The sequence below is a fragment of the Pleurodeles waltl genome, chromosome 8, assembly GCF_031143425.1.
Source record: "Pleurodeles waltl isolate 20211129_DDA chromosome 8, aPleWal1.hap1.20221129, whole genome shotgun sequence".
Lineage (NCBI taxonomy): Eukaryota > Metazoa > Chordata > Amphibia > Caudata > Salamandridae > Pleurodeles > Pleurodeles waltl.
The window spans coordinates 1,130,305,978-1,130,332,096 of record NC_090447.1 but is presented as its reverse complement, the minus strand read 5'-3'; the positions used below and the strand labels follow the sequence as shown (position 1 = coordinate 1,130,332,096).

The following is a 26,119-nucleotide window of genomic DNA, read 5'->3' as shown; positions in this document are numbered from 1 at the left end:
GTCTTTGCCTTGGTCTCTAGTCTCAGGCAGCACAATGATGGCAGCTGCCCTGTGTCTGGTCCTGTTGCACGAGAACTGCGGCAATGTCAACATTAGGAGAATAACTTTGACCGGGACTGAGACAAAAAAATAAACTATTTCTATTCATGATATTAATCTTCTTTTTGTTCTGCAACATCTCAATATCACAGTGAGCCCAATTAATCCGAACAATCACACCTTTCTTTAAGAACAGAGCAGACATTGACGTATGGCAAAGGAGGGGTGGTTAATGGTGTCACAGAGAGGTTTCAATTGCTGAAGTGCAAAATATCAGTGTTTTTGCACCACCGACTGATAAACCTTAAAAAAACTGTCGATAACTTACAATATGGAAATCGTGCACTTCGACTGCCTCCTCGCTTCCACTTCCCGTCTTGAAAGTCTCCAGATTGCTTCCGGCATCGATTTCCATGGAACCTTCCTGTATTTTTCCATTGATGCTCATCGTGTAGTGGACATTGTACACCTGCAATGAAGCCCAAACAGCGTTAGCAGAGCAGACACTGCTTGCTTTGTTCTTGACTAGTCATCAAGTTCCCTTCGCACAAGACCAGCTACACCCAAGACCCAGTCGCCGTCCAGCAGTGCCTTAACTGTGGTCCCATTGTTTGGTCTGTGACTCTGTTCACACCAGAACAGCATCGTTCATCTTTTTTTTCTAAAATCATATGATATGGAATTGTGAGTGAGTATTGTACCTTAGACTAACATTCCAGGACCCAGAGTGTCAGCCAAGCCTAGATTGACCTTTACTGCGACAGAATCCAGAGGGAGGGCGCAGGGTCGATGAAAAGATTTTCGGCTTCCTTCTTGAAATGGCGTTTTACTAATCACCTTCTCTAGCAATTGGTTTATATTTCATGCCTCTGGTGCCGGGGTACTCCCTGTACGGCCCGGGAGCACATCCGGCCAGCCACATCTTTTCAAGACGCCTTTGTGAACAGAAGCTCTCTGCTTCTGTTTACTTTTGGGGTCGCTGACAAAATAAAGTTTAAGAAAACAGGGTGAAGACTTAAGGAACCCTTGAAGAAGCTCCTCTGCACAGCTCTGCAAATTCTAAATACAAGCTGTGAAAACGTTCTTGTGAGGCGCCAGTGTTTATTTCATTGTTTATTGGGGTTAAGGAGCATCTGAATTCAAGTGTCCTTTCCAACGTAAGCTAAGGAACAGGCTTATTTTCTGAGAGGCTACTAAGAATGACGTGAAAGCCTACTTAACAGGCAAGGAGAGGCCATAAATCAGTAAGAGGCGCCCTGAAGCCTTCACATTAGAGAAATTGAATTAATGGCCCACCCAGGGGCTAGTTACCAAGAAGACCCCATCGAATTAGATATGCAGAATCATGAATTTAGGCAATTTTACAGTCTGTATAAAAAGGGAAATAAAACGTCACTTCAGGAATCGATTTTATATCATAACTGTGTTGGAAGGTGGAATCCCCCCATAGCTTTGTCAGCATAATGTACTGAAGGGGACATGATTTGAGTCTGTTCAGTAACAATAGTGATATGTATTTTTTTACACAGTTATTCATATCGCACTTCTGATGTTTCTAACCACTATAAATAATGCATGTTACTATCAACCAACTCATATTACGTAATTTACCAATCCCTGAAGGATGGAAGGATGTCTGCCTCGACTGTATTCTAACTCTAGATCTTCAGCTCACCATGCTTTTCGTTAGTGACCGTTCAACTCACTGAGACATCTTGCCATCTAAAGCCTGTGCACTAGAGTTTCATTATTTAAAGAAAGCTGTGGTCCAGGTCGTCATTACCTGTCTACTATGTACATTTAACCATAAAAAATGGCATCACGAACCTGTATGAATGAAAAACACACTGGGTACCGAAGGTGACAACCGGATAGGCACAACACAATGTGTCCAAGATCAAACAGTTTGGTCAACAGGAGACCCAAGATTAAAGAACTATTTTTACAAGGTTTAACTTTTTTCATTGCGAATAAACGACAAAACCTTGGGGCTATATCCGAAGTGTTTTGTGTTTCAGCCCAGCTTTCTTATTATATATACACTTACAACCTGTGCTTTGCATGATTCTAAGTACTTTCAATCGTAGCAACAAAAAAATAGAAACTGAGAAATAATTTCAAAATGTCATTGCCCACGAGCACACAATTTGGTCACATGGGGAAGCCGGGGTTAAAAACCACATCTTCGTTCTGCATAATATCTAGCTTGCTCACAACACCACATCTTGCGCGAGGATGGCTCCAGTGAGGAGGCCCAGCGTCTGCCCTCTGGAGGTAAATGCCTCTGTTTTGCGGGGGGAGGGGCAGAAGGTAAGGCCTGATTTATAATAGAATGGGCAAGTTATTAATGCCGGGATAAGACACCAGGTCCCCAAGATGCAGGGCTAAAACCTACTCACTGTACGGCACGGGGTTGTAGTGTATACATAGCTGAGAATTGTCCACCTTGTCGGTAGTGCAATCTGTGTGTTTTTATTGCACTCACTAACCTACTTAAGTCTGTTTCTAAGCACTTCCAGTGTTTCTGTGATAAGAAAAACAATGTTGAAAGATGATTGTGAAACGTTTCTTTCTGGGGGAGAAGGTAGTTAATAAGACAGCATTCCTTAAGTGTACCTTTTTCACATTTATGTCCCACTATGACTTAGTTCCAATTGGATAATCAAGGTACTCCGTTTGTCCACGTGACTCTTCTAGGCTGGTGTAAGCGAGCACTCAAGGCTAACATTGGAGACAGTAAAGGGACTGAAACTTAGATATGGTTGTCATCCGTGATAAACTAAGGGGCATATTGAGGAGCCCCTAGCGCTATTCCAACACCACATTGCATTATTTTTTATGGTAATGTGGCTTTAGAAGGCCAAAAACGCCGAACCATGTTCATAAAGTGGCGCAATGCATGCACTGTGCCACTTTGTAACCCTTTGCTCTACATTATGCCGGCGCCAGGCATAATGTATGCAAAGGGGGCGTTACCCTGTTAGGGGGGCCAAAAAAATGGCGCAAGGAAATCTAAGAGATTCCCTTGCGCCATTTTTCCTGGGACTTTTGACACCTGCTCAGAGCAGGCATTAAAAGGAGGCTTCCATTGGTTACAATGGGCCTCTGGGTGCTTCGCAGGATTAGCGTCAGAATTTTTGATGCTAAGCCTGTAAAGCGCCGGACTTCCGTAAAAAATTCTGACACTAGTCCCCTAACTACTGCCATGGTGCGCCGTATTTTAAATACAGCGCACAGATGGTGGCGTTAGCAGGGCGCTAAGGGGCGCTAAGGGGCGCAAGAAAAAGCGCCATTTTTTTTAAGTATGCCCCTAAATGTCTGGAAAGATCTATATATCCTAGAGAGGTTGGCAGCCTACTTTAGAGGAGAATGTTGCGGAATTGAACTCCAAAAATAGGCTTAACGAGTAACCCACTGATGAACACAGTATTTTTCTAACTTCAGTCACTGCAGGCCGCAATGTGGGCCTTGGTCACATCCCAGTACCTACCTTTTGGCACCTGAGAAAATGTATGTGAGCACCTATGCTCTATTGCTAGTCTAGCACCTGCTTTCTGTTGGTGCCTTGAGAGACTGCCACCTTCCTGTATCACCGGCCATGGGGGGCGGGTGTCTGGGGATATTTAGGGAAAGCCACAGAGCCCCATTAATACTTAGATAGACTAGGAAGGAGCCTGGGTCACCTAAGTTGTCTAACCCAGCTAGATCATCTGTCATTAGCTTGGTCCTTCGATAGTGCAGCGAACAAAAATTGCGATAAAATGGCCATTCTACGCACTGTGTACATTTGTTAACCACTAGTGAAAACTCGCAGTGGATAGCTTAGTGCATAATATTGTATTTTAGAGTAGAACAGAGGGAATCAAATATGTTCCCCTCCAACAGTTTGTGACTGTCTTTAAAATATTTTTGGGTGGACTTCTATGTATCTGCCGTGATCAAATCGGGTCCTGCCTGATATCAACCAGTCTCTGACTGGCGTTAGGGATAGTAATGAAAGCTCTCCTACACTTTTAACTCAGGGGAAGGTGGTGTGAATGTATTTTGGGTTGTATAAGCTATTATCGAATGGTATACATTATGTGTCATGTAAACTATAAAATAAGTTTAGAGACATTGATTTAATGCCCCGCAGATGACGGCAAACTAGTCAAACTTAACCCGCCATTGCAAACTGGCAAGAACATATCAAATCTGTTATTGTTGGGTTTTATTTCTCGAAACTCTAACAGAGTGAGAAAGGGAAACGGAGAGTCAAAAAAGGTGAAAGGGGGAGAGAGTGAGGGAAGACAGACGATTATATTTGAATAAGTTTAGTAGTAAAAAAAAAACTTTCACTTACTTAAAATTGCAGTGAAAAAGTGAAATCCCATATTAACACAGTTCAGCTCAAGTGACTTGAGCGAGCAATGCTTATTGTCTCACAGATTTCATTTTAGAAGCTGTTGACCGAAGGAAACTAGTGTGATTCTGTCTCACTGCACGTAGTCAGGCCTGTGTGTGGTGAAACTGTTGTATACCTTTGTCTATAGCTACTACGTATGTCAAAACAGCATGGCATGCACTGTGCATGCAGACCACCGGGAGAAGGAAGGGAGGGGCTTCGGGACCAATTCGAGGCTGCACCTCTGTGGATCGTGACCTTTTTTTGCCCAGTCCCAACAATGGTGGTGATTGGTGAGAAATACCACTACTCTCTGCACTCTGAAAGATACACAGGTGAAGTGTTGTTATGGTTATGAATCACAATCTACAGAAAAACTACTGAAAAGTTGAAATAGTTACCATTAGTGCAGGCCATACTGTGTGGATAGCAACGCCATAGATTTTACTTGCTATGGAATTGCTTTCATGGTGGGAGTGGAAAAAGCCCCCGACCCGTGCCTTGAGTGATTTTTCTGTCATGTATGTTTTGATATTATCTTAAGCCCTCAACAGTGACGTTATATGTGATTTCATCAATGACATCATCTAAGACGTCATTAGTGCTGTCACGGGTAAGGTGATCAGTGATTCTGATTCATAACCAAAGCATAATTGGGTGTTCTTAGGTTATTTCAGTGTTCTTCTTTTAAAACATATATCAATGCCTCATGAGCGAAAAGAACCATTAGTTACCCTTAACAAAGTTTCTTGATTTTTCTTTTCACAAGATACTACAACAAACTCCCATAAAAGTATATTCCACTATGTGCAAACCTCCTTGATCACTTCACTGCAGTTAACGGTCTTTAGTCAAGTGGATTGTTGGTTTGCCAAAGGGCCTGGCTGTGGCCAAGCTCTGTGTCGATCTCAGTGAGCACCGAAAGCATGCTGCTCCCAGTGTCAGCCTCAGGACCTGGTCTACGGAAGACAGTGCAGTCAAACTCTCTTTCAGCTAATGCCCCACCAGCAAGGAGGTGATGCAGGACCTGAAGCCAAACTCTCTGCTGACCCAACATGCAGTCAACCACTGTTGCCCATGGCCCTCACTCATTCGGCCAATGACGCACTGTACATGACCACTGGCCCTATGCAGTGAGAGTGAGCCGAATGGATTGGCCTGTGGTCAAGCTCTACTCCACACCTAACTTTTGGACCCTGGGTCTGGCCTGGGGCCATGATTGGCATGCTGCTAGGCCCTGCAAGCAGCCACCTTTGTGGTCACCCCCAAGCTGGCATTGGTCTATGAACGTGCCCAGTGGAAGAGGATTTTCAGAGCCTGTGGCCAGGGCCTGTCTTAACCCATCATGCAGTCGACCCCTTCTACATATGGTCTTCATCATGTGCAATGGAAATTGACAGATAGCTTGTCTAGAAGTGAGGTCCTGTGCCAAATATATATATATATATATATATATATATATATATATATATATATATATATATATATATATATCCTGAAAAAGCAGTAAAAAGGATAGTTATGGTTCAGAGAATAAAAAACTGAAAAAGCACCTGAAATTCACCTGTTATGGTCTGCAGTGCAAAATGCACACTATAAAAGATGCCCCCTGCCTGCCCTCTTTTGCTATTGGTAGACAGTTGTTTTCTCTGTATCATCATTAAATATGTGTACTGAGCATGAGGGGGTCTGTCTGTTAATGTGCGTGTTGTGAATTGCATAAATTACATAAATGGAAAATTCCAGGCGTTTTTCAGTTTTTTGGACTTTGAACCATAATTAACATTTAACTGTACTTTCTACGTGATTTTTTGGGGTTTTGGTTTTGTTGTACTGTGTTCACTTGTCTATGTTTTGAAGCTAGTCCGTGTTGTGGGCTGCCAACTCACACTGGCCTTCTTGTGCATGCAGAATATTTTTGGCTGCAGGGCCACAGCATTGTTTTTTTTGTTATTAAAAAATGTGATTCTCATGAAAATCACAAATTGTAAAATTTACAATTAATCTTAAAATCGAGACTTTCAAAAAAGGGAGCCTATTTCTGAATAGAAAATGGCAGCTGTGTGTTATCAGCTCTAAGTAAAATTACAATGACAAATTAATTTTTTAGGGCTTACCATTTGCTGTTGAATATTTTTCTTATGGCGATATGACCATGATTTGGGTCGAAATCGCAATTTTCAAGATGGCACAATTTTTTTTTTATGTCAAAAAATTCAAATGTGATTTACAGAAATCATGATTTTGAAATCACGACTTTACATGTCCAAGATATAAAAGGGTATCAGTCCTTTCAAAACCATTGGAATCCTTTCCATTGCTAATGTTTAAAACACTACTGAACAATTTACATCACAATAACGAAAAGCACATTTTCTGAGTAGATTTCTACTATTATACCAAGCTCAGCATACAGTATTCACACTTTTTGCTGCAGCTGCAAGTAAAATGTGTTGTGGGAGCTACAATGGGACAACACGTGTTTTTTTTACCCTCTCCTTTAACGGTTTTCCCTGCGCAGAGCTTCAAGAAATTTGGCACTTCCGAAGTGAGAGTTAAGTTTGGTTCAGATCCATTTATAGGGCCCATCATTATGGGCAAATCGAAAAAGGCCTTTTCTACTCATGAGGTCCAACATAGGTCCAATGCAGTGCTGCGGCAGCTCAATGCTCCCCTTGCTGTGTGTAGCCTTCTGATGGGTTCTTAGTTCTTCCTGTCAGAGTGGGGTGGGGGTAGAGCTTCCACTGCTAATGCCATCTGTGGATCTGCACAGGTACATAGAAAGCAGTTGTCATATCTGATGAAATATTACTTATGCCAAGGTGCGGCTCAACGTGATACCCAAAGAGTTACCATAAGAGGTAGGATAAGGCGATTTATGTGCCACACTTCAGTAGCATGCTCTTTCATCCTAGCAAGTTGTGTACTGCATGCATAATGCTATGTACTATTGTCTTTGTAGCAATGTCACAGGTGTATCTTATGTATGCAAATAATGAAAAAAGAGGTAAAGGACCACATACACCAATGTTCTCCAGAGTCACCTCTGACAATCTCTTAGGAAAACTAGAAACATATTTATATATTAAAATAAAAGGGTACAAGGCAGGCAATATCATACTGAGTATAGTGCTGGTCCGGGTTTGGACTGGCCTATAGGGAAATCAGGCAGTGCTCCACGGGAAACTCAGTGTGTGCGCCAGTTATTTAGGCTGTTAACCTGTTCTATATTTTTTTCCAGCCGGTTTTTACTGTCGATTTCCCTGTAGCAAGCTCAAATGCATGCAGTCTCCCAAAACGTGCAAAACATTTACACAGCGTGTCTTTACAAGTTCAAAACTGCCCCAATTTGCAAACATTGGCCATTTTATTTAGCTTTCTAATTAATTATCAGGGGGCACTTTTATTTTGATTCCTGTGCCTTTTTCTATCCCAGTCCTCCCTCCCATGGTGCTAGGAGACGAGTGGATACACTACTTTCTCACAAGTGTAATAGGAGACTGCCAAATCCATTAACTTAAAAAATATAATTTCCCTTCGGCGAGAAATAGTTATTGATTTTTCCTTTCTCTCCCAGGAAGGACTCTCACGTATGTAATTACGCCTTTTCAGGCGATGATATATGTATTTGTGCGCCGGGTTTTGGAGCAGAACCATCGACATTGCCACAGAAATCCATCACTCCTATACTTAGCCAACCGACTTCCGGACATTATGTGTTCAAACGTTTTTGTGCACTTTGGATCAGCCGACTCCGTAATGGCATCTTCTTATTCTCAGAAAAACAAATATTTCACATTGATTAGTTGTGGGTATCTGTCTTTATTTTTCATGCATAGTGAATCTACTTGCAGGAAGATGAGGCACGCCTGGTAAAGGCAGTCGAGCAGAGCCTGGTTACACTTACAGTGCAGAAGGTTCACTCAGCCGTGGCCATCCTTTGGGGCCGAGGGGCCACGCCCCTCCACCTTTGGCCCCTCAAGAACACTGTCTGTCAGGCTGAGCAAAGGTCAGCCTGACAAACACTCTTCATTTTCAGGTCAGGCAGTCAGGAGCTAGATAGCGCAAGCACCCGGCTGCCTGACCTGAACTTTGCTGGGCTGAAGAAGTCACAGCCCTGTGGGCGTGACCTTTTCAGCCTAGCAAAGGTGTCTCAAGGCGCCCACCCTCATAACAAGGGGAACGTCATTGATTGCTTCAGACCTGGGCACTTCAGTTTTAAGCTCGGAAGCGCCCAGGGCCGAATGTCAATCAGTGACTCCGCGTCACAGAGTGGGGTGGGGTAAGCAGTCTCACTGACCACATACCACTCTGTGACAAGGTTGGACTGCTGCCTTAGCCAGCGAGGGAAGGCAGCAGTCCCAAACCTCCTGGGACCTCTGAGGCAGAGCTGAAGGTAAGTGTGTGTGTGTGTGTTTTTTTTTTTTTATGAATGTTTGGTGCATGCCTGTATGTTTGAATATTTGATAATACGTGTTGTGAATGGATGTGTGCGTGCGCGCATGTGTGAATGAATGTGTGTGAATGTGCATGTGTGCATGTACGTCCCCGCCACCCCCCTCCCTTCTAAGATTACCGGCCACCACTGGGTTCACTGGTCTTGAGAATATGCTCTCATGGTGTCTCTGGATGTTTTGTAGACTGTAAAGGAGGCGAAGGGTTCCCTCAAAATAAAGATATTTGGGTCGAGCTCGTATCGCACTGGAAGGCGTTGAACATTACTTCAATAAGGGCCATGATGGGTCAACTGTAAGAAATACGCAATCGTTCAGAATATTAAGGTGTGCCAATGCACTGCTACATCACCGCCTGTATAAATAACCTGACAGAAACACTGTCTGCTAAAATACTTGCATACATACTGAGGTAAACGATGAGAAGGCGCCTGCAGCCCTGCCTTTTCTTTTCTTTTCTTATTTTCTTTCTTTCTCTCTTGTTCTCTTCGATCTTTGCTCTTGATCTTGTCTGTTCTCCAGGTCTTAGGTATTTTCTTGTCTTTTTTGTTTCCCGTTCGTTCAAGTGCCCTCCATCCCCTCACTTTCCCCCTCGCCCTCCTTGCTTCTTTCCTCTCCTGTTGTCCATGTCCCCACCATAAACACCCCCTTTTTGTTTTTGTTTGTCTGTTTGTTTTCTCCCCCTTTTGTTTTTCCCTTCCCCCTTTCCTTCCCCCTCTCCCACTTCTTTACCCCACCTTTCCCCTTTTCTTTCTCATTTCCCTCACGCCTCCCTCCTCCCCCTCTCTTTCTCCTCTTTATCCTTCCCCTCGTTTTTGCTTCTTCTCCCCCTGTGTTTATTCTCCTTCCCTCCCCCCCCTTTTCTCCTCCTTCCCCCTTCTCCCCCCCCTCCACCCCTCCCCCTTTTACCCTGCCCCTGCTAAAACCCAGGATATACAATTTGCGGACTTCGGGGAATCATGGGACTACAATTCCCATGATTCCCAAGGACTCTGACTTTCAGCTGAGTCCGTGCCTTCTGACGTTCGGCTCCCCAGGCAGCCGTGGAACTACCCTTCATATGTTGCCTGGCGCGAGTCGGATGGGCCGGCAATCCTCCGGTTCCAGTGGAGCGTCGTGCTCCACGTACCATCTACTGCGACGCTATTACTGCGCCGCTGGGCCATTTAAACTTCTGTCCCTCCCCGACCTCAACAGACAAGCGGTCAGGGAGGGGATCGGATTAGGTGCTAAAGGTGGGTGCCACCCTTTGCAGTAGCGAGTCCTTTCTGGAACCTACCTCGCGCTATACCAACGCAAAGGACCTTAGTGCAGATAAAACTGTATTTTGATGACGAGTGCTAACTGTACCTTGTACTTGAATTATTTACTTTTATGTGTGTCTGTGTGTGAGCTTTTCACCTCCAGTCTACGCTGCTATTATGTATGTGTATGAGGGCATTTGTAGACCTTCTTTCGCTAATTTTGCATTCTTTCCAACGATACCCATACGATCCCAGGGTAGCCGTGGATCCTTGGTAACAACTTTTATTTTCTGTTATTTTATTTGAGCGCGTATGTACTGACTATGACTTTTTCCTCTAAACCTGCCTTTACAACCAACACCTTTCAGGGATTACCTACATTTTGCACTTGTAATCAGTGCACACCATTGACGTTTTTGCCTCTTACCTAGTAGTTACCTTTAGCTTTTCTTGCGTTCTATTTCCTCTCTATTTCTAGTGTGTGACTATAAGGGGACTCCCACCCTCCCATAGACCAGAGGCAAATAGCCTACCAGGAATAGGGTAAGAAAGTGTGTTCCTTAGTTCCTTTAAATGAGACCTGCTACCACTATTTAGGGCGTCAGATCTTCACCATGTTAGAGCATGCACTTGTGATTAATCTAAGCATGCTGAGTCACTCACTCGTGTGTTGTTGTTTGCGGTGTCACACTTTGATGAAACGCTATAAAAATTATCGTTCTTGTTCTAGACTACCATGGTCAAGCTACCAACAGGTAGGCTTCCTTTCATTTCCTTACTAAAGCACCTCTGTAGGAGGTAATCCCATTTTACTAGATTATTTAATATAGATATTTAGGGATCCTAGGCCCTGACGAATGCCCCCAGACCTCCTTTGCTCTCCGTAGTGGGCAGAAACATGTTGGCCATGTATCAACAATTAGGTGACCATTCGAGTCATTATTCTCAGTAGGTGTCCCATCATTTCTTTTATCCATACCAGCAGTCACCACGATTAAAGGTGTATCATTAAACAGGTGACTGATTAGGTATTTTTACACCTTCCATAGCACAACTGGATCCCTTGTTTATCCAGATAACTCTAATTTCAGCACTCCCCCCTAGTTCTTTTAATTTGGAGGCTGAGTCCATCCAGGTGGCATTGTCCTACCTGGTGGGGCTAGGTGGTCATCAGATGAAGCAAGACAATATTATGTGTGTGAGACCACCTAGTCCGTAAAGGAAACTTTCCCTTCCTCTTCACAGTTACGCCTGACACAACACCAAATCTCAAAATCCGGGATTCTTGGACTAAGGGCAACTTCGCTATCACTGGTCCTCTCACCACACCCCATACTCTTTGTGTATATATGTTGCTGCGCAACTTGGCCATCAATATAGCCCATAGCTGCAGGCATCCTGACATGCTGTCAGGCGGCACATACACCACCACATCTGCACATCTCTTCACTTGGATGACACTGTTATACATCATATCTGCCCTTCACTACTCTGCCCCTTCCTACACCCCCCAGTGGTGACTCCAGCCAGACATTTGAAAAGGTTCATTATTATTTCAGTTTTTATATATTATTGGCTACTCTTCTGATGGGTGGGACACAATGATCCAAATCACACTGCTAAGTTGGTTCATTAATGCACCATATTCTCCTACCTTGTACTCTTTCTATTTTGGCCAGCAACATTGAGGCAATTATGATTGTTGGGTTGTTGCAACTGTTTGTCATGATATTGAAAATATGAAACTGAAATATTGCTGCCCACTCTGCAACATGTTGTTGTTTTGTTCAAATGTCAATAAAGAAATACATATATAAAAAAAAAGAAAGGGCCCATAGTGAGCAGGGCAGCCCAGGATTTACAAGCCAAACAGAGGACTTTTATCTCATGATTTGTTAATAGCAGAAAAAAGGTCCAAAATACACCAAAACCACCACTAATACAGAAAACGAAAAAGGCACAAGCTTCATTTTTCATGCCCGTGAAAAAGTTTAGAAAATCTGAAAGAACTTTTAGAATCTTCAAAGGAGTTCATTGTTGTTTAAAGCATTTCATAATCAATCTTTTGTCCACAACTGGTTAGATGCCACATACAATTGTTAAAGGGAGATCGAAGCTCCATCACAAGATATTTGCCAAAGGGCTAAAGTGTGCTTTATGAAAGTAATTTGATAAGCATATTAGTAGGAAAAGAAACTCCCACATTAACCATGAATGGTCCCCATACCAGCTGTTCGCACATCACCCATTAAATGTTTTCTGAAAAAATAAACCTCAAATATTTGTGAAGACATCATGAAAAGTCTACATAATATCAGCATGCAATATCCAACTATAAGAAAAATTCTTCTTTTTGTGTTGTTACGCCCTTTTTTGATGACTGGTTTTGCCACTTTTTGAAATCTGCACACTGGAGTATTCCTGTTCAGTCCCCAGTGTATGTACCCTGCCCCCCTAAAACATGGTAAAATGTGCTTATCCTCATATTTAACTTTCCAGTAGGGCCATAGCATAGGATGAAGGAAAATACAGCAATGAATGGAAAGTTAAATGCCACCTGTAGACAGAAGAACCTATTGAGATATTCACTAGGCTGACAAGGAAAGATATGACTTCTCACCCACGTGTGCCTGACTGCTGCAGCTTTTAAACCGGTAGGATAACTTAACAAAATAACCCTTTTGTCAGGAAAGAACCCAAACTTTAAATATTAAGTCACCCTTAACCCCTTGTACCCCACACAGTATGGTACTTAGTATGTAAACTTGACACATTAGAATTTCAGGTTGGCATGCTCCTACAGCAACTAGTCCCCAAATTCAGTAAAGGGCTGGAGAAATTCCTATAAGAAAAGCTAAAGCACAATTAAATACTATTTTTGCTAAAGTTTCAGCTACAGAATTATTTCAATCAATTATTTTAATATTTATTAAAAATCCAATTTAGTGACAAAGTTGTTTTTTTAATAAATAGACAGGAAAGACAAACTTTAGAAAGTTATACTTTGCCTGTTTGAAGCTTCAGAAGGCTAAGTATTAGCCTGCCAGCACCTGTCCCAAGTTAGTGCTTTCCCTCCAATGAGGTTTGAAACCTGCTCCCACAGCAGTAACAATGGATTGGTTATTTTGGCAGAGAGACCCAGCAGTGAGAAATGTGGCTTATCCTCTCTTAGGTAGAGTCTTAGTGAAGGGCTCAGAAACCCAATTAACTTGAAAAGGACCTGGTGAGGCCTGTCCATTCACAGTTAAATGTAACATGAGGCCTGAAGAAGTAGTCCTTTTGATCCCACGACACAGTGTAGCCATACTTTCACTACCGCACTGGGAGAGAGAGCTGGTCCCAGAACCAGTTTAGTATGGGGGAAGGAGGGGCCGCTCATTTCCCTAGACACACCCTTGGCGGGCTACCAGCTTCCTTTAGGGGCAGAAGGGTTCTACCATAATCAATTCCACTTAAAATAATGTAATGTAGAATAGTTTGCAGTAAGACATATAGGATGCTTTGCAAATGGGGGAAGGTGCCCTTAGGAACTTTTTTTCTCCTTCCTTATGGAGTGGCCAGGAGTCACCAACACCCACTGGTTAGTGAATTGTGCAGAAGCTGCCCCTCACCCTAAGCTCCTCAGAATATACCTGGACCTGCAGAAGAACAAACGAGGACTCAACAAACGTGTTGTCTGTGACCTGTTTGGAGAGACCTAAAAGACTAGCTCTGCTGCCACTTCAATGCAGGCCAAATAAGTGGAACCCAAGGGCCAGTTAGCTGACCTCCTGTGTGGCTACAGGGACATCAAAAACTGCAAGAGGGCTTTCCCTGAAGTGACCGACTGACCACTAGGAGGACCACAGAGGTTGTGGTCCCTTAAAGTCCTTTCTGAGCCAGTAGGCCAGCTCATGCTGGGCTACCAGTCTTTGTCCACAGCAGTTCCAGCAGTCTCCTTTGTGGAGGCTAGTGTCCGTCTTGGGTGACTAATATGGACTCAGATGACACTCCTGGGCCCAGCAGACATGGGTGCAACTTTTGGGCATCGACAATCGGTCTTTTGGAGCTCTCAGCAGCAGTCAGTACCAATTCTCCAGAAGTGGCTACTGACTTGCAGCCGGTACAGCCTTCCTTTGCCAGGTCCGGGTATCAGAAGGGCAGTCCTTCTTTGGTCCTTTCTCCAATTCTGTAGTGATCTGTGGTTTAGGGTACCAGAGGTGTCATATTTATGCCAGGAAAGTGCTCTTGGGAGGGGTGATGCAGTCACTAGCCAATGGGCACCCAGGCTAGTGGACCTATACTGGACTTTGCTGGTGGCCTCTGTTGAAGTAGGTCTTTGACTTCAAGTGCTGTCCCTGAGGTCCTGGAAGCCTTTGAAGTGACCAATAGAAACTACTTTAAAAGCCTGGAAAAGTTGGAACTTGAAAAATGTTCTATCTCCGGAGGACCAGAGCTAACAACACATGGCTTTCTGCCCAAGGTGCAACCTTCAGCAAGCAACAAAATAAGGGTTGTCCCACTCCCAGCTTTGCTGTCTAAAGGAAGACTTCAGTGGACCCTCACTGCTAAGATATTAATCCCAACTACAGCATCCAGGCATAACCCTCTGGAGGTTTTTGAGCTCCAAAAAAAATTAACTCCCAGAAGTCTTGGCCAGCGAAGGTGTGAATAATACCTGCTGATGAGAGGACTTCAACCTTGCTACAGTGGAGGGTTTTGACTTCAATGAAAAAGACTACATCAAAAGCTAAAAACTTTGACTGGAACAATCCATTGGTATGTCTGATATCTGCTCTATCATGGTCAGCTTGAAATCACTACTAGGTCCAAGTCAACCGCTCACACTGATGTCTGATTGGCACTATACTTTTATTTGGTGCTTTTTACACAAAAACTTTTAAAATGTATATCTCTGATTCCCCCCATTGCATTTTAATCATGTTGATGTAATTTTTATTTTTACATTTTGTAAGGATTGGGATATTATATGGTATGGTTGTGCGACTTTACTTTACTGTAATACACTCGCAAAACTGTCTTGGGTGCATTCGGTTTCATTTGCAAAAGTAGTTTGACCCTCTGTAGCTGTGGCTTTGAACAGCTATTCTTAAACAAAAGAAAAATCAGACAGTAATTTGTAAAATTAGATTGTATTTTTATGAATTATTAGAGTCCAAGATGAAGAAAATCCACCTGAGGATTCTGGATATATATGTTTTAAATTAAGTGTGATTCTCAGTATTTTTAGACACAAACAAGTATTAGTGATCGTAAAGTTTGGAAACTTTTTAAAAGCTTCAAAGAGTTGTGTTTGGCCACCACTACTAGACTAGGGTGACCAACTCTGGGAGGGAGAAGGTCAAGGGGCCACTAAGGAGTCTTTGGATAGTTACTTGGTCACCAAAGCATTTTCCTGTCCACTTCTGAACTTCACATCACAACCGCAATAGACTTCAAAAGAGTCCTGATGCTGGGGATGCAGGAGAGGAAGGATGCTCAAGGATACTCTTGATGCTGTGCTGTCGATGGGGGTATCCTTGAGGTTACTCCTTGGTTCAATGGTCAGGTGGAGTGACTTTGGCAACAGAGGTTGTGGCCCCTTGAAGTCCTCTTTGAGCCAGTAGAAGGCAAGATCATGCTCTGCTACCAGTCACTGTCCACAGCAGGTACAGCAGTATCCTTTGGTGGAAGGTAGTGTCCCTCTTGGGTGACCAATAGGACTCAGATGACACTCCTGGGTCGGGCAGACTCGGGTGCAACATTTGGATATCGAGGATTGGTCTCTTGGGGCTCTCAGCAGTGGTCAGTACTGATTCTCCACAACTGGCTACTGACTTTCCAAGCACTTTGCGTGGAAGGGGTGTGCAATGGGTGTTGATGTGGGCGGGCCACAGCAACACCCATTGCATTTTGAGGCTGCCCCAAATTTACGAGTTTTTGTAAACCTGAGGCAGCACTAAAATCTAACACCCACCCCAGGGGTGACCTTAGAGTGGCACAATGAGGAGAAATGCTTTAATTTCTATTCGTTTTTTGCTCTTTCTATGACACATAGAAGGAACAAATCACCATTGAAGATTGTTGTTGTGGAAGAAGGTGTCCCTTCCTGCACGAAACAATCTCCCTCTCAACCCACCATCCTTGCACTATGGTGCAAGGGTGGTTGCGTTGGCACACAGCAGAAAATTTTGCACTAGCGCTGGGGGAAACACAGGGGTGTGCCGTATTATTGTAAATATGGTGGAACCCTGCATTTTGAAAATGACGGTGCATGACGCTGCCAAATTTGGCGCAGCTACGCTCACCATAATTTTCAACTTAAATCTGGCTACATGTTTTTCTACCAATTTCTGTCAAAAGACTGTTTACCGCTAGGTAAAAGTTATGTTGCATCTAATGTGTAACTTTTGATTGGAAAATGAATGACAGGCTGAAAACAGGCATGGTGAAGTTACAGTCCAGCTACCGAATCCATTTAGAACAGTTATGATGTAGAATTCCTCATTCAACAGAGAGAACACGGAGGATTAGAGGACAGAGCCCTCCTAGTGGAATCTATGTGAAAATAAAGAAACCCATTACCAAGAAACACATTATCTTTACTGAGTTACCATTTCTTACTGTGTGTGTATTACCAGGGCCCCTTTTGCATCTGAGTGATTCCTTTGGAACTGTTCTCTTACCCCACTCCCACAATTGTGTACAGGCAATGTCAGATCAAGGTACCCCATTACAAAATTAATATGTGGTTATGGTTTTCTTGGTGATTTAATTTTAGAACCATGGGTTTCGTGGTTATGAGGTACACATTTTCACATAACACCTTGCTTTACGGGAAACCCAGGCCAAGTGCTACAGAGGAGCAATTTCCTGTAAGGTTAGGGATGAGATTGGCAGTGATCTGTACAGCTGACACAAGGCTTTTGCTGTATGGATATGGCATAATTTTTATTCCCCGCAGCGTGTCCACAGGAAATTAAGAGGATCACTTTGCTGAAAAACTGGAAGTAGGAAACCTGTAAATTTATTAGGATAGGTTAGATCTCACCACCAATGGCTGATTGGTTTACTATTTAAAACATTCCACTAGACCCACTTCAATGAGAGACTCTGCACTGACCCGCGGAAAGAAAATAATATGGCCCTATCTGCCACATTGGTCAATTGCTGCCTGTCTAAGTGATCCCATTGGAGAGAGTTGCCTACAGCTCTGCCTGAACTTCTGATATGAATAATGTGATCCAGGACTGGTAACACCAGGTTCCTACTGACCCACTGGACTGAAGGAGACCAGAGTCACCTGCAATTCAAGACTCTTTCCCCCATGGAACTTACTTCTTGAGGATGAAGAGTGCAGAAAGTGCTGAGACAGAAACATATTGTATACCAGCAAAACTCCCAGTGGGTCATTCGGTGCCAGACACTTATAGTGATCCTGGAGGTTGGGTTTTGTGGCTCCACTTACAGATGACTTGAATTTGAGAAGTCAGTCCTGATATAAAAATACTTCTTCAAGTTAGTAATGCTTCCAAAACACGTAGAGACACGTTGTGCTTTGTGAAAAACTTCTAATGGAGAACTGTGACAATAAGCAAACACTAAGATGTGTCTTTTTTCTGCAGTGAGCTTTTGGCACAAAGTTTGGGGGTACAACAGTACTGCCTAATCACTCACTGCATCTATCCTCATAGAGCCCTCGGTAGTCAGAGCTGCCAGCTTTGCACTGTTTGAGTTTTTTTACTCTAAAAACGTTATTGTGCTCCTATGTAAAAACGTTTAGCAGGATTAATGAACACCTTATATACCACTACGTTCATTCTAGGATTAAACGCTAAATAACTTGTTCCCAAATAACCTCACAGAGGAGGAAATCATGTTTTGCAGGTATTTTCTTCCTCCTTGAACAACATTGAATGTATTTTCTCAATTCTGTTCCAAGGGGTGTTTTTGATGTGATTATAAATTGTGATCACCAGATCTAATTTTCTTTAAAAAGTATATTAAAATATTTTATAATCATATAATATGTATTATTTTGAAAGATGTTTTAAAAAAATTAAATTATGTTTATCTATAAACTATTTTAAATAATCTAATTTGATTCAACATTATTTCCTATCTCCATCTTTTTTCTAAGGAAGGGTGTTGCAATACCAGTGATTGGCCATGTACAGTGTTCAATGTATTCCAGTTCTGGGCTGGAATAGCTTGCTACTGTTTTGGACACCTTTGTAGCTGTACTAAGATTAGAAATAGCAATGGGTGTACTCTTGTGGGTGGGTGCATGCCCCTCCGTGCACCCCTGCCTAGCACTCCCTAAACCCCATAATTCCCTCCCCTTTAGTCATAAGTATTGCTCATTTTCCATGCCACTCCCCTCTGTCCCTCCTACATTTACTACTAAAAGGTATACTTACTTGTGAAGAGATTCCGCAGTCATGAAAGATCTCCGCAAAAAAAGAGGAGAGCCAGAGGTTATGAATAGCATTTTGTAGTACTCTAGTAGTATTATTGTACCACTACTAGGTACTACAAAATGCAGATTGGGAGTAGGACCCTTAGTTTTCAGAAAGGGACAATCCTCCAGGTGAAATCCCTGTATCCCAATCTCAAAAGAAGCAGTCATTTGGTGCCAGATTCACTTTTCAACAGGTAATCCGAGATGCTTTTAATGAATGTTGGAGGTTAGTGCACTCGGACAACCTCAGGATGCTTGCTATAATGTATACCAGGCGTCCTGGGGTGTAAGCAGCTTTGATTTTGGTGTTTCATGGAGTACCGTAGTGTGACACTGATGACAGGGAAGATTCCCAGGCCCTTAATTCTGACTGCTCTTGCTACTGCTCCATAGCCTCTACCTTAAACAGCATTCTCTTACTCTCTGTTTCCTTTTAGCTATTGTTTTTGGTAGCTGGAAAGGTTTTTTTCAAAAGATCTCAATGTGCAGCAAGAAATCTCGGCACCCTCTGTGCATTGTGTGTGGATGGTTCTTGCTCAGTCGAACACTGAGTGGAATCCATGCTGAGCTGCCTCTGCATGGATTCGCCAGAATGTATATCTTCAGAGTTGTATGACGTTTTAAGATCCCATGAAAAAAAAAATCTACCCAAAACTGTCTTTGTCTGGATAAATATTTGAACTCTCTGCAACAAGAAATCGATGTGAACCTACATTTGTTTTATATGTATGTTGCATGTGTTGTGTAGCGGTTCCTTCTATGGCAATATGGGCTTCCACTGGCTACATGGGACACCACTAGAAAGGGGACCCTCGTGATTCAAATTTTAGAGCATTTTAACCTGTGCTGGGGTGGAGAATAAATTGTTACTACCTGGTAATCCAGCCACTACCCCACCCATCCATATAAAATAGTATGTAATTGGCTGTTTTTGCTTGTTTGTAGTTATGAATTCCTTCCACATATTTATTCTAGATTGGGGAGAAGGGTGTGGGCTCTGGTGTGGAATCTTCATACACTCGGCTCCAGACTGATGGTTTGCGGAGGAAACTCCAGCTGCCGTGGTCTCGGTCCGAATCTGAATTTTTCATTAATATTCACTCCTGCGGTGAAAGCGTATCTGTCGTGTGTGCGAATGTATAACCTATGAGTAATGAAGTCTACATGGCCAGGAGAATGAATGAATCCTGCCTCCAGCTCTCCTACCTGCAAACACGAGTTCTCGTGGTGTGAAAGAACCCTCTGTTTCCAGAGCAGGCAAGCTCCTTGGAGAAAATAAACACCTCTCGGCCCTGGCGCAGCCGAAGAGACCATCTAACCTTTCATTCATAACTTTCACTTCGCAGTTTGCAGACAGTGGCATGGTCTCCTACGCTAGCACCTACCACTACCGGCCTTGTCACTTATACACTTACGTGCTTGTCGTTGACTTTCCAGAAGTAGAAGGCCCCGATGGCGCCGAAGAGCAGCAGCAGCGCCCCGGAGATGAGCGCAATGGCCCCTATCTTCAGTAGGCGACTACCGCTGGGGGGCTTCAGCGACACAGCTGTGTAAGCCTGGAAGAGAAGGCAGAGATCACAACAAACATGACCGCGCGAGGAGTACACGATAAATCACCACACGCAGACCGCCCGATTCATCCCCTCACGCAGAGCGCACGATACAACTCCACACAGAGAGCGCACGATACATCACCTCACGAAGACTGCACACGCAGAGCGCACGATACAACACCTCGGGAAGAGTGCATACACCACACGGAGAGCGCTCGATACAACACCTCAGGAAGAGTGCACACACCACACGCAGAGCGCACGATACAATACCTCAGGAAGAGTGCACAGACCACACGGAGAGCGCCCGATACAACACCTCAGGAAGAGTGCACACACCACACGCAGAGCGCACGACACATCACCTCCGAAGAGTGCACACACCACACGGAGAGCGCACGACACATCACCTCCGAAGAGTGCACACACCACACGCAGAGCGCACGATACAACACCTCAGGAAGAGTGCACACACCACACGGAGAGCGCTCGATACAACAACTCAGGAAGAGTGCACACACCACACGGAGAGCGCACGGCACATCACCTCCAGAAGAGTGCACACACCACAGCAGAGCGCACGATACAACACCTCAGGAAGAGTGCATACACCACACGCAGAGCGCACGACACATCACCTCCCGAAGAGTGCGCACACCACACGCAGAGCGCACGATACAACACTTCAGGAAGAGTGCATACACCACACGCAGAGCGCACGATACAATACCTCAGGAAGAGTGCACACACCACACGCAGAGCGCACGATACAATACCTCAGGAAGAGTGCACACACCACACGGAGAGCGCACGACACATCACCTCCGAAGAGTGCACACACGACACGCAGAGCGCACGATACAACACCTCAGGAAGAGTGCACACACCACACGGAGAGCGCACGACACATCACCTCCCGAAGAGTGCGCACACCACACGCAGAGCGCACGATACAACACTTCAGGAAGAGTGCATACACCACACGCAGAGCGCACGATACAATACCTCAGGAAGAGTGCACACACCACACGCAGAGCGCACGATACAATACCTCAGGAAGAGTGCACACACCACACGGAGAGCGCACGACACATCACCTCCGAAGAGTGCACACACGACACGCAGAGCGCACGATACAACACCTCAGGAAGAGTGCACACACCACACGGAGAGCGCACGACACATCACCTCCCGAAGAGTGCGCACACCACACGCAGAGCGCACGATACAACACTTCAGGAAGAGTGCATACACCACACGCAGAGCGCACGATACAATACCTCAGGAAGAGTGCACACACCACACGCAGAGCGCACGATACAATACCTCAGGAAGAGTGCACACACCACACGGAGAGCGCACGACACATCACCTCCGAAGAGTGCACACACGACACGCAGAGCGCACGATACAACACCTCAGGAAGAGTGCACACACCACACGGAGAGCGCACGACACATCACCTCCCGAAGAGTGCACACACCACACGCAGAGCGCACGATACAACACTTCAGGAAGAGTGCATACACCACACGCAGAGCGCACGATACAATACCTCAGGAAGAGTGCACACACCACACGCAGAGCGCACGATACAATACCTCAGGAAGAGTGCACACACCACACGGAGAGCGCACGATACATCACCTCCGAAGAGTGCACACACCACACGCAGAGCGCACGATACAATACCTCAGGAAGAGTGCACACACCACACGCAGAGCGCACGATACAATATCTCAGGAAGAGTGCACACACCACACGGAGAGCGCAAGACACATCACCTCCGAAGAGTGCACACACCACACGCAGAGCGCACGATACAACACCTCAGGAAGAGTGCACAGACCACACGCAGAGCGCACGACACATCACCTCCCGAAGAGTGCACACACCACACGCAGAGCGCTGATACATCAGCTCACCCACAGCCCGGCTAGCCATCTTCCCGCTGCTCATGTGCACCCCCCCCAAAAAAACTCCCACACTAAGTCCCTGCATACCCCGCCAGAACAACCAGAAATGTGGTGTGGCAGTTCGCGAATCGAATTGCCGAATTTGCCACGGGGCAGCAGTGCCACTCGTCAGAGTGAGTGACGTATATTTAATGGGGCAGTGAATTAATGCCTACGCATATTTAATGTACCGGTTCAGAATTCTTCCGCTGAACTGTCATATATGTAATTGGCATGGTCTGCGTGTGATATAGTTGGAAGGACCAACGCCAGGCAAATGCATGATGGAACATCACCAACAATTATAGGTAGAACTGTAAGAGGATGTGGCGTAACGGCCAGAACTGGCGACTTTAGAACTGGGGGACCAGGTTTGAGTTTCGGCGTCGGCATTCAGTGATTCTGGGTAAATCACTTAATGTGCCCGTGCCCACCAAAGAATGAATGTGCCCTTGTGTAACGTAGCTGGCGCTCAGGTAAAGTGTTCCAATGCGTTCGGGTCAAGTTTACGCTGTATAAAACTGCGAAAAACACAATTTGGTAGTCTCAATTCCTTTTTCGACAGGACTGGCAAATATTTAAAGGGGCAGAGAACGCCGATCAACAGTTATTTAATGGGAAGTATTAGCAGATACTCCAGTAGGCAGCATCAATATAACTTAGAAGAACTTTTCGACTTTTCATGGAGAAGTATCACCACTCCTCCTCACTAGTGGCTTGTTTAGTAGAGCGCCTATCCAGAGCTCGAAATGGCACTATAAAGGTGGAGGTACTCACTATCCCAGAGTAGTGAGAAGTGCGGGTACTCTTATTAAAAGGATTGCACTCCTGCTGAGAACTGGGCAGTGTCAACAATCCTCAAAGGAGCTGACATACTTAATGGGAGCATCTTACCCCCTTGAGTTGAACGAATTTATATACACAGGGACAGTACCAGCATCGAATAAATCAGCCGCCATGCTCTCAAATGGCACCTGCAAACAATCCCGAGTAAGCAGATAAAACAGTGAATATATGGATTGCTATCATTCCAATAACTATTGTCTGGGCGTGAATTGTATTTCTTGGGCTGGCCGCCAGCCTGGGCTCTCTGTATTTTTGGCATGCGAGAGCAAGCCCCGTCAGATCGCTGGGCTTGAGGCACAGAGCTGCTCAGACATGTTCCCACCAGCAGCGGTGCTAGTTGTAATGTCATTAGAGATGACAGGTGAAGCTCTGCAGCAACGTCCAGCCACAAAGTCTTTTTTTAAAGTTAACTAGTGATCGCCGCTCACTTCACCCCCCACCCCCCCTGCCGGAGATTATCACAATATAATCTACATCCACAAACCTGTACAACTGCACCCGAAGGAATCACCGAACCGAGTGCCCCCACAGTGTTTACCAGTTCCGCATTTAGGCACACACATCTCCCTGCATCTTTGCATCTAGGCACTCTCCTGTACCCTGCACAGTTAATTTACCTAGCCACTATCGCACCTAAAATACCGCTTCCCCCTAAAGTAGGCGTGAGTTGCACCGGACGCTGTTCTATGAAACTTTCTATGCACGACCCCGGTGCAGCGGTACTCACCGGCGGTAGGCATTGCTCCACGTCCTCGGGCCCCGCCAGAGCGATGGGCACTTTCTCTGAACTCTCTCCCATGGCTGCGGCTCCGGGTCTGACCCTGGGCCCCGCTCTACACGCAGTGCAACAAGATGGGCCCGCCCTCTCCGTCCACCCCCTCTCGGCCCCTGCTCCTCCAGCGCCCCTCCACTTCTCCTGTCCGTCACAATCCTCACTCCTGCCCCTCAGTCCATCCTACCGCTGCGCAACTATTCATTTCCCTAACGCTCACTCCCTAGCCCTCCCTCCCAGGCCTCAGCGCCTGTCCGTCAAACTCCTACCTCCTACCCCCGTCAGTGCACCCCCTTCCAGCCGTGCACCCCCCGCCGTCCATACCACCCACTGGTAGGGTTGCCATCTTTCCAAGTGAAAAATAGCAGCCATTTTCTTGTTTTAAGTCTGCAAAGGCCTCCAGATGATACTAAAGAGGACTACACAAAATTGTAAATAGTCTATTGTAACAGGACTTGTCTGTCGTTGTTTACTTTAATTAGTAGCCATGGATCTTTGAAGAAGATCTAGAACACATTTAAAAGTGTTTTGTATTTATATCTGGTGTTTGAAGTGTGTACCGACAAAGGCTAAAAAATACAGCCTTTAGGTGACTTTGCTTATTCAAACAAGGGAGGGTTTGCTCTTCTTCCTGGGACCAAGGTAAAGATTCAGATATTTTTGTGATATCTTGTAGGGGCTTAACCTAAAATCCATTCCTGGGAATGACAAGCCACACTTGGAAATGCGCACATCTGGTTTACAGTAGTGAGACAAGCATCCTTAAGAATTATCTAAATACGATCATTAGAGAGGTGCTTTCCTTCTTCAGAACTATGATTACACAGATAGTGCACACATGGGAGACAGCGCAATAACATGTTTGGGTGTCTTATGCTAATTCTCTGGTAACTCAATAAGGAGACATAAAACATCACATTTGCACTGATCCAATGTATCAGAGACAACCAACAAACCATTTACATACTGGGTGAGAGCAGATAATTGAAAGAAAGGGCAGCACCTGTGATAGTCCAGAACAAACCTACAGAGCAAGACATATAGGACAAACCAAATGGAGAAAGAAGGGCTAGACAGGGGCCCAAAAGCAGCCCTGGACATTAAGGCTAAATTAAATTGCAAATTAAGGAATGCACGCACAGCAACCACACCCAGCATTTATCAAGCATGCTCACCATTAAAACTTTGCACAAAAATGGAAGCAAGTACTGCATGCTATGGACCATTTTTCAAATGTAATTATTAGGATAGTTCCATATCTGGAAGAATAAGACAGCCACCAGGGGACTACCAGAGGACTGGATTGTCCTACTCATGGCTTTGGGTAGGGCACAGGGGCTGGGGCTTCTACCCCTACCATACCATAGATTCTGGAATCTTTCACCCTTAGACACGGCATGGCTGAGAGGGGCTGAGGAGTCTATCACTTTACTGCAGAAGGATTGAAACACTCCAGAAGATTATTCCGAAGTGTAAGAAGAACTCTTGGTGGAGCGTAGGCTTACGGTGATTGAAAGGTATTCCTTTCTTTGAGAATGACTTTCTATTGACATTTATCCTGGGGAGAGGACTATATATATTAATTCGATTGTCAAGTGTTCTCTCACATTTCCTGCTGCTGTTTCTACAGTGAAGACCCAAAGCGAGCTATTGCAGATGTCCCTTCAAGGCAGTGCTGGGCTCCACCTCACACGGGAGCCGCCTGCACAAGACTATCTGTTAGACCTGACATGCCTTAGGGTATTCACCCCTAACTTTTTACCTGCTTCCCTCCACTTTTTGGACCCTGTTTTGCTGGCTTTTAGACTCTGCGCACTTTACCACTGCTAACCAGTGCTAAAGTGCATATGCTCTCTCCCTTTTTAAACATGGTAACTTTGGATCATACCTGATTGGACTATTTAATTTACTTATAAGTCCCTAGTAATGTGCACTATATGTGCCTAGGGCCTGTAGATTAAATGCTACTAGTGGGCCTGCAGCACTGGTTGTGCCACCCACTTAAGTAGCCCCCTTAACCTTGTCTCAGGCCTGCCATTGCAAGGCCTGTGTGTGCAGTTTCACTACCACTTCGACTTGGCATTTAAAGGTACTTGCCAAGCCTAGAACTCCCCTTTTTCTACATATAAGTCACCCCTAATGTGTGCCCTAGATAACCCCTAGAGCAGGGTGCTGTGAGGGTAAAAGGCAGGACATGTACCTGTGTAGTTATATGTCCTGGTAGTGTAAAACTCCTAAATTCGTTTTTACACTACTGTGAGGCCTGCTCCCTTCATAGGCTAACATTGGGGCTGCCCTCATACATTGTTGAAGTGGCAGCTGCTGATCTGAAAGGAGCAGGAAGGTCATATTTAGTATGGCCAGAATGGTAATACAAAATCCTGCTGACTGGTGAAGTCGGATTTAATATTACTATTCTAGAAATGCCACTT

General features: G+C 44.8%; 1 protein-coding gene across 1 annotated transcript in view; it reads right to left on the bottom strand.

Moving 5' to 3' along the window:
• Positions 1–23,798, bottom strand: part of CNMD (chondromodulin) — a 105,304-nt gene extending 81,506 nt beyond the window's left edge. The window contains exons 1-3 of the mRNA XM_069205319.1: positions 23,643–23,798; positions 19,977–20,117; positions 368–508 (exon numbers count right to left, since the gene is read on the bottom strand). Of these exons, the coding sequence (XP_069061420.1) occupies positions 368–508; positions 19,977–20,117; positions 23,643–23,714 (354 nt within the window). The 5' untranslated portion in view covers positions 23,715–23,798. The remainder of the gene's footprint in view (positions 1–367; positions 509–19,976; positions 20,118–23,642) is intronic.
• Positions 23,799–26,119: the final 2,321 nt, after the last annotated feature.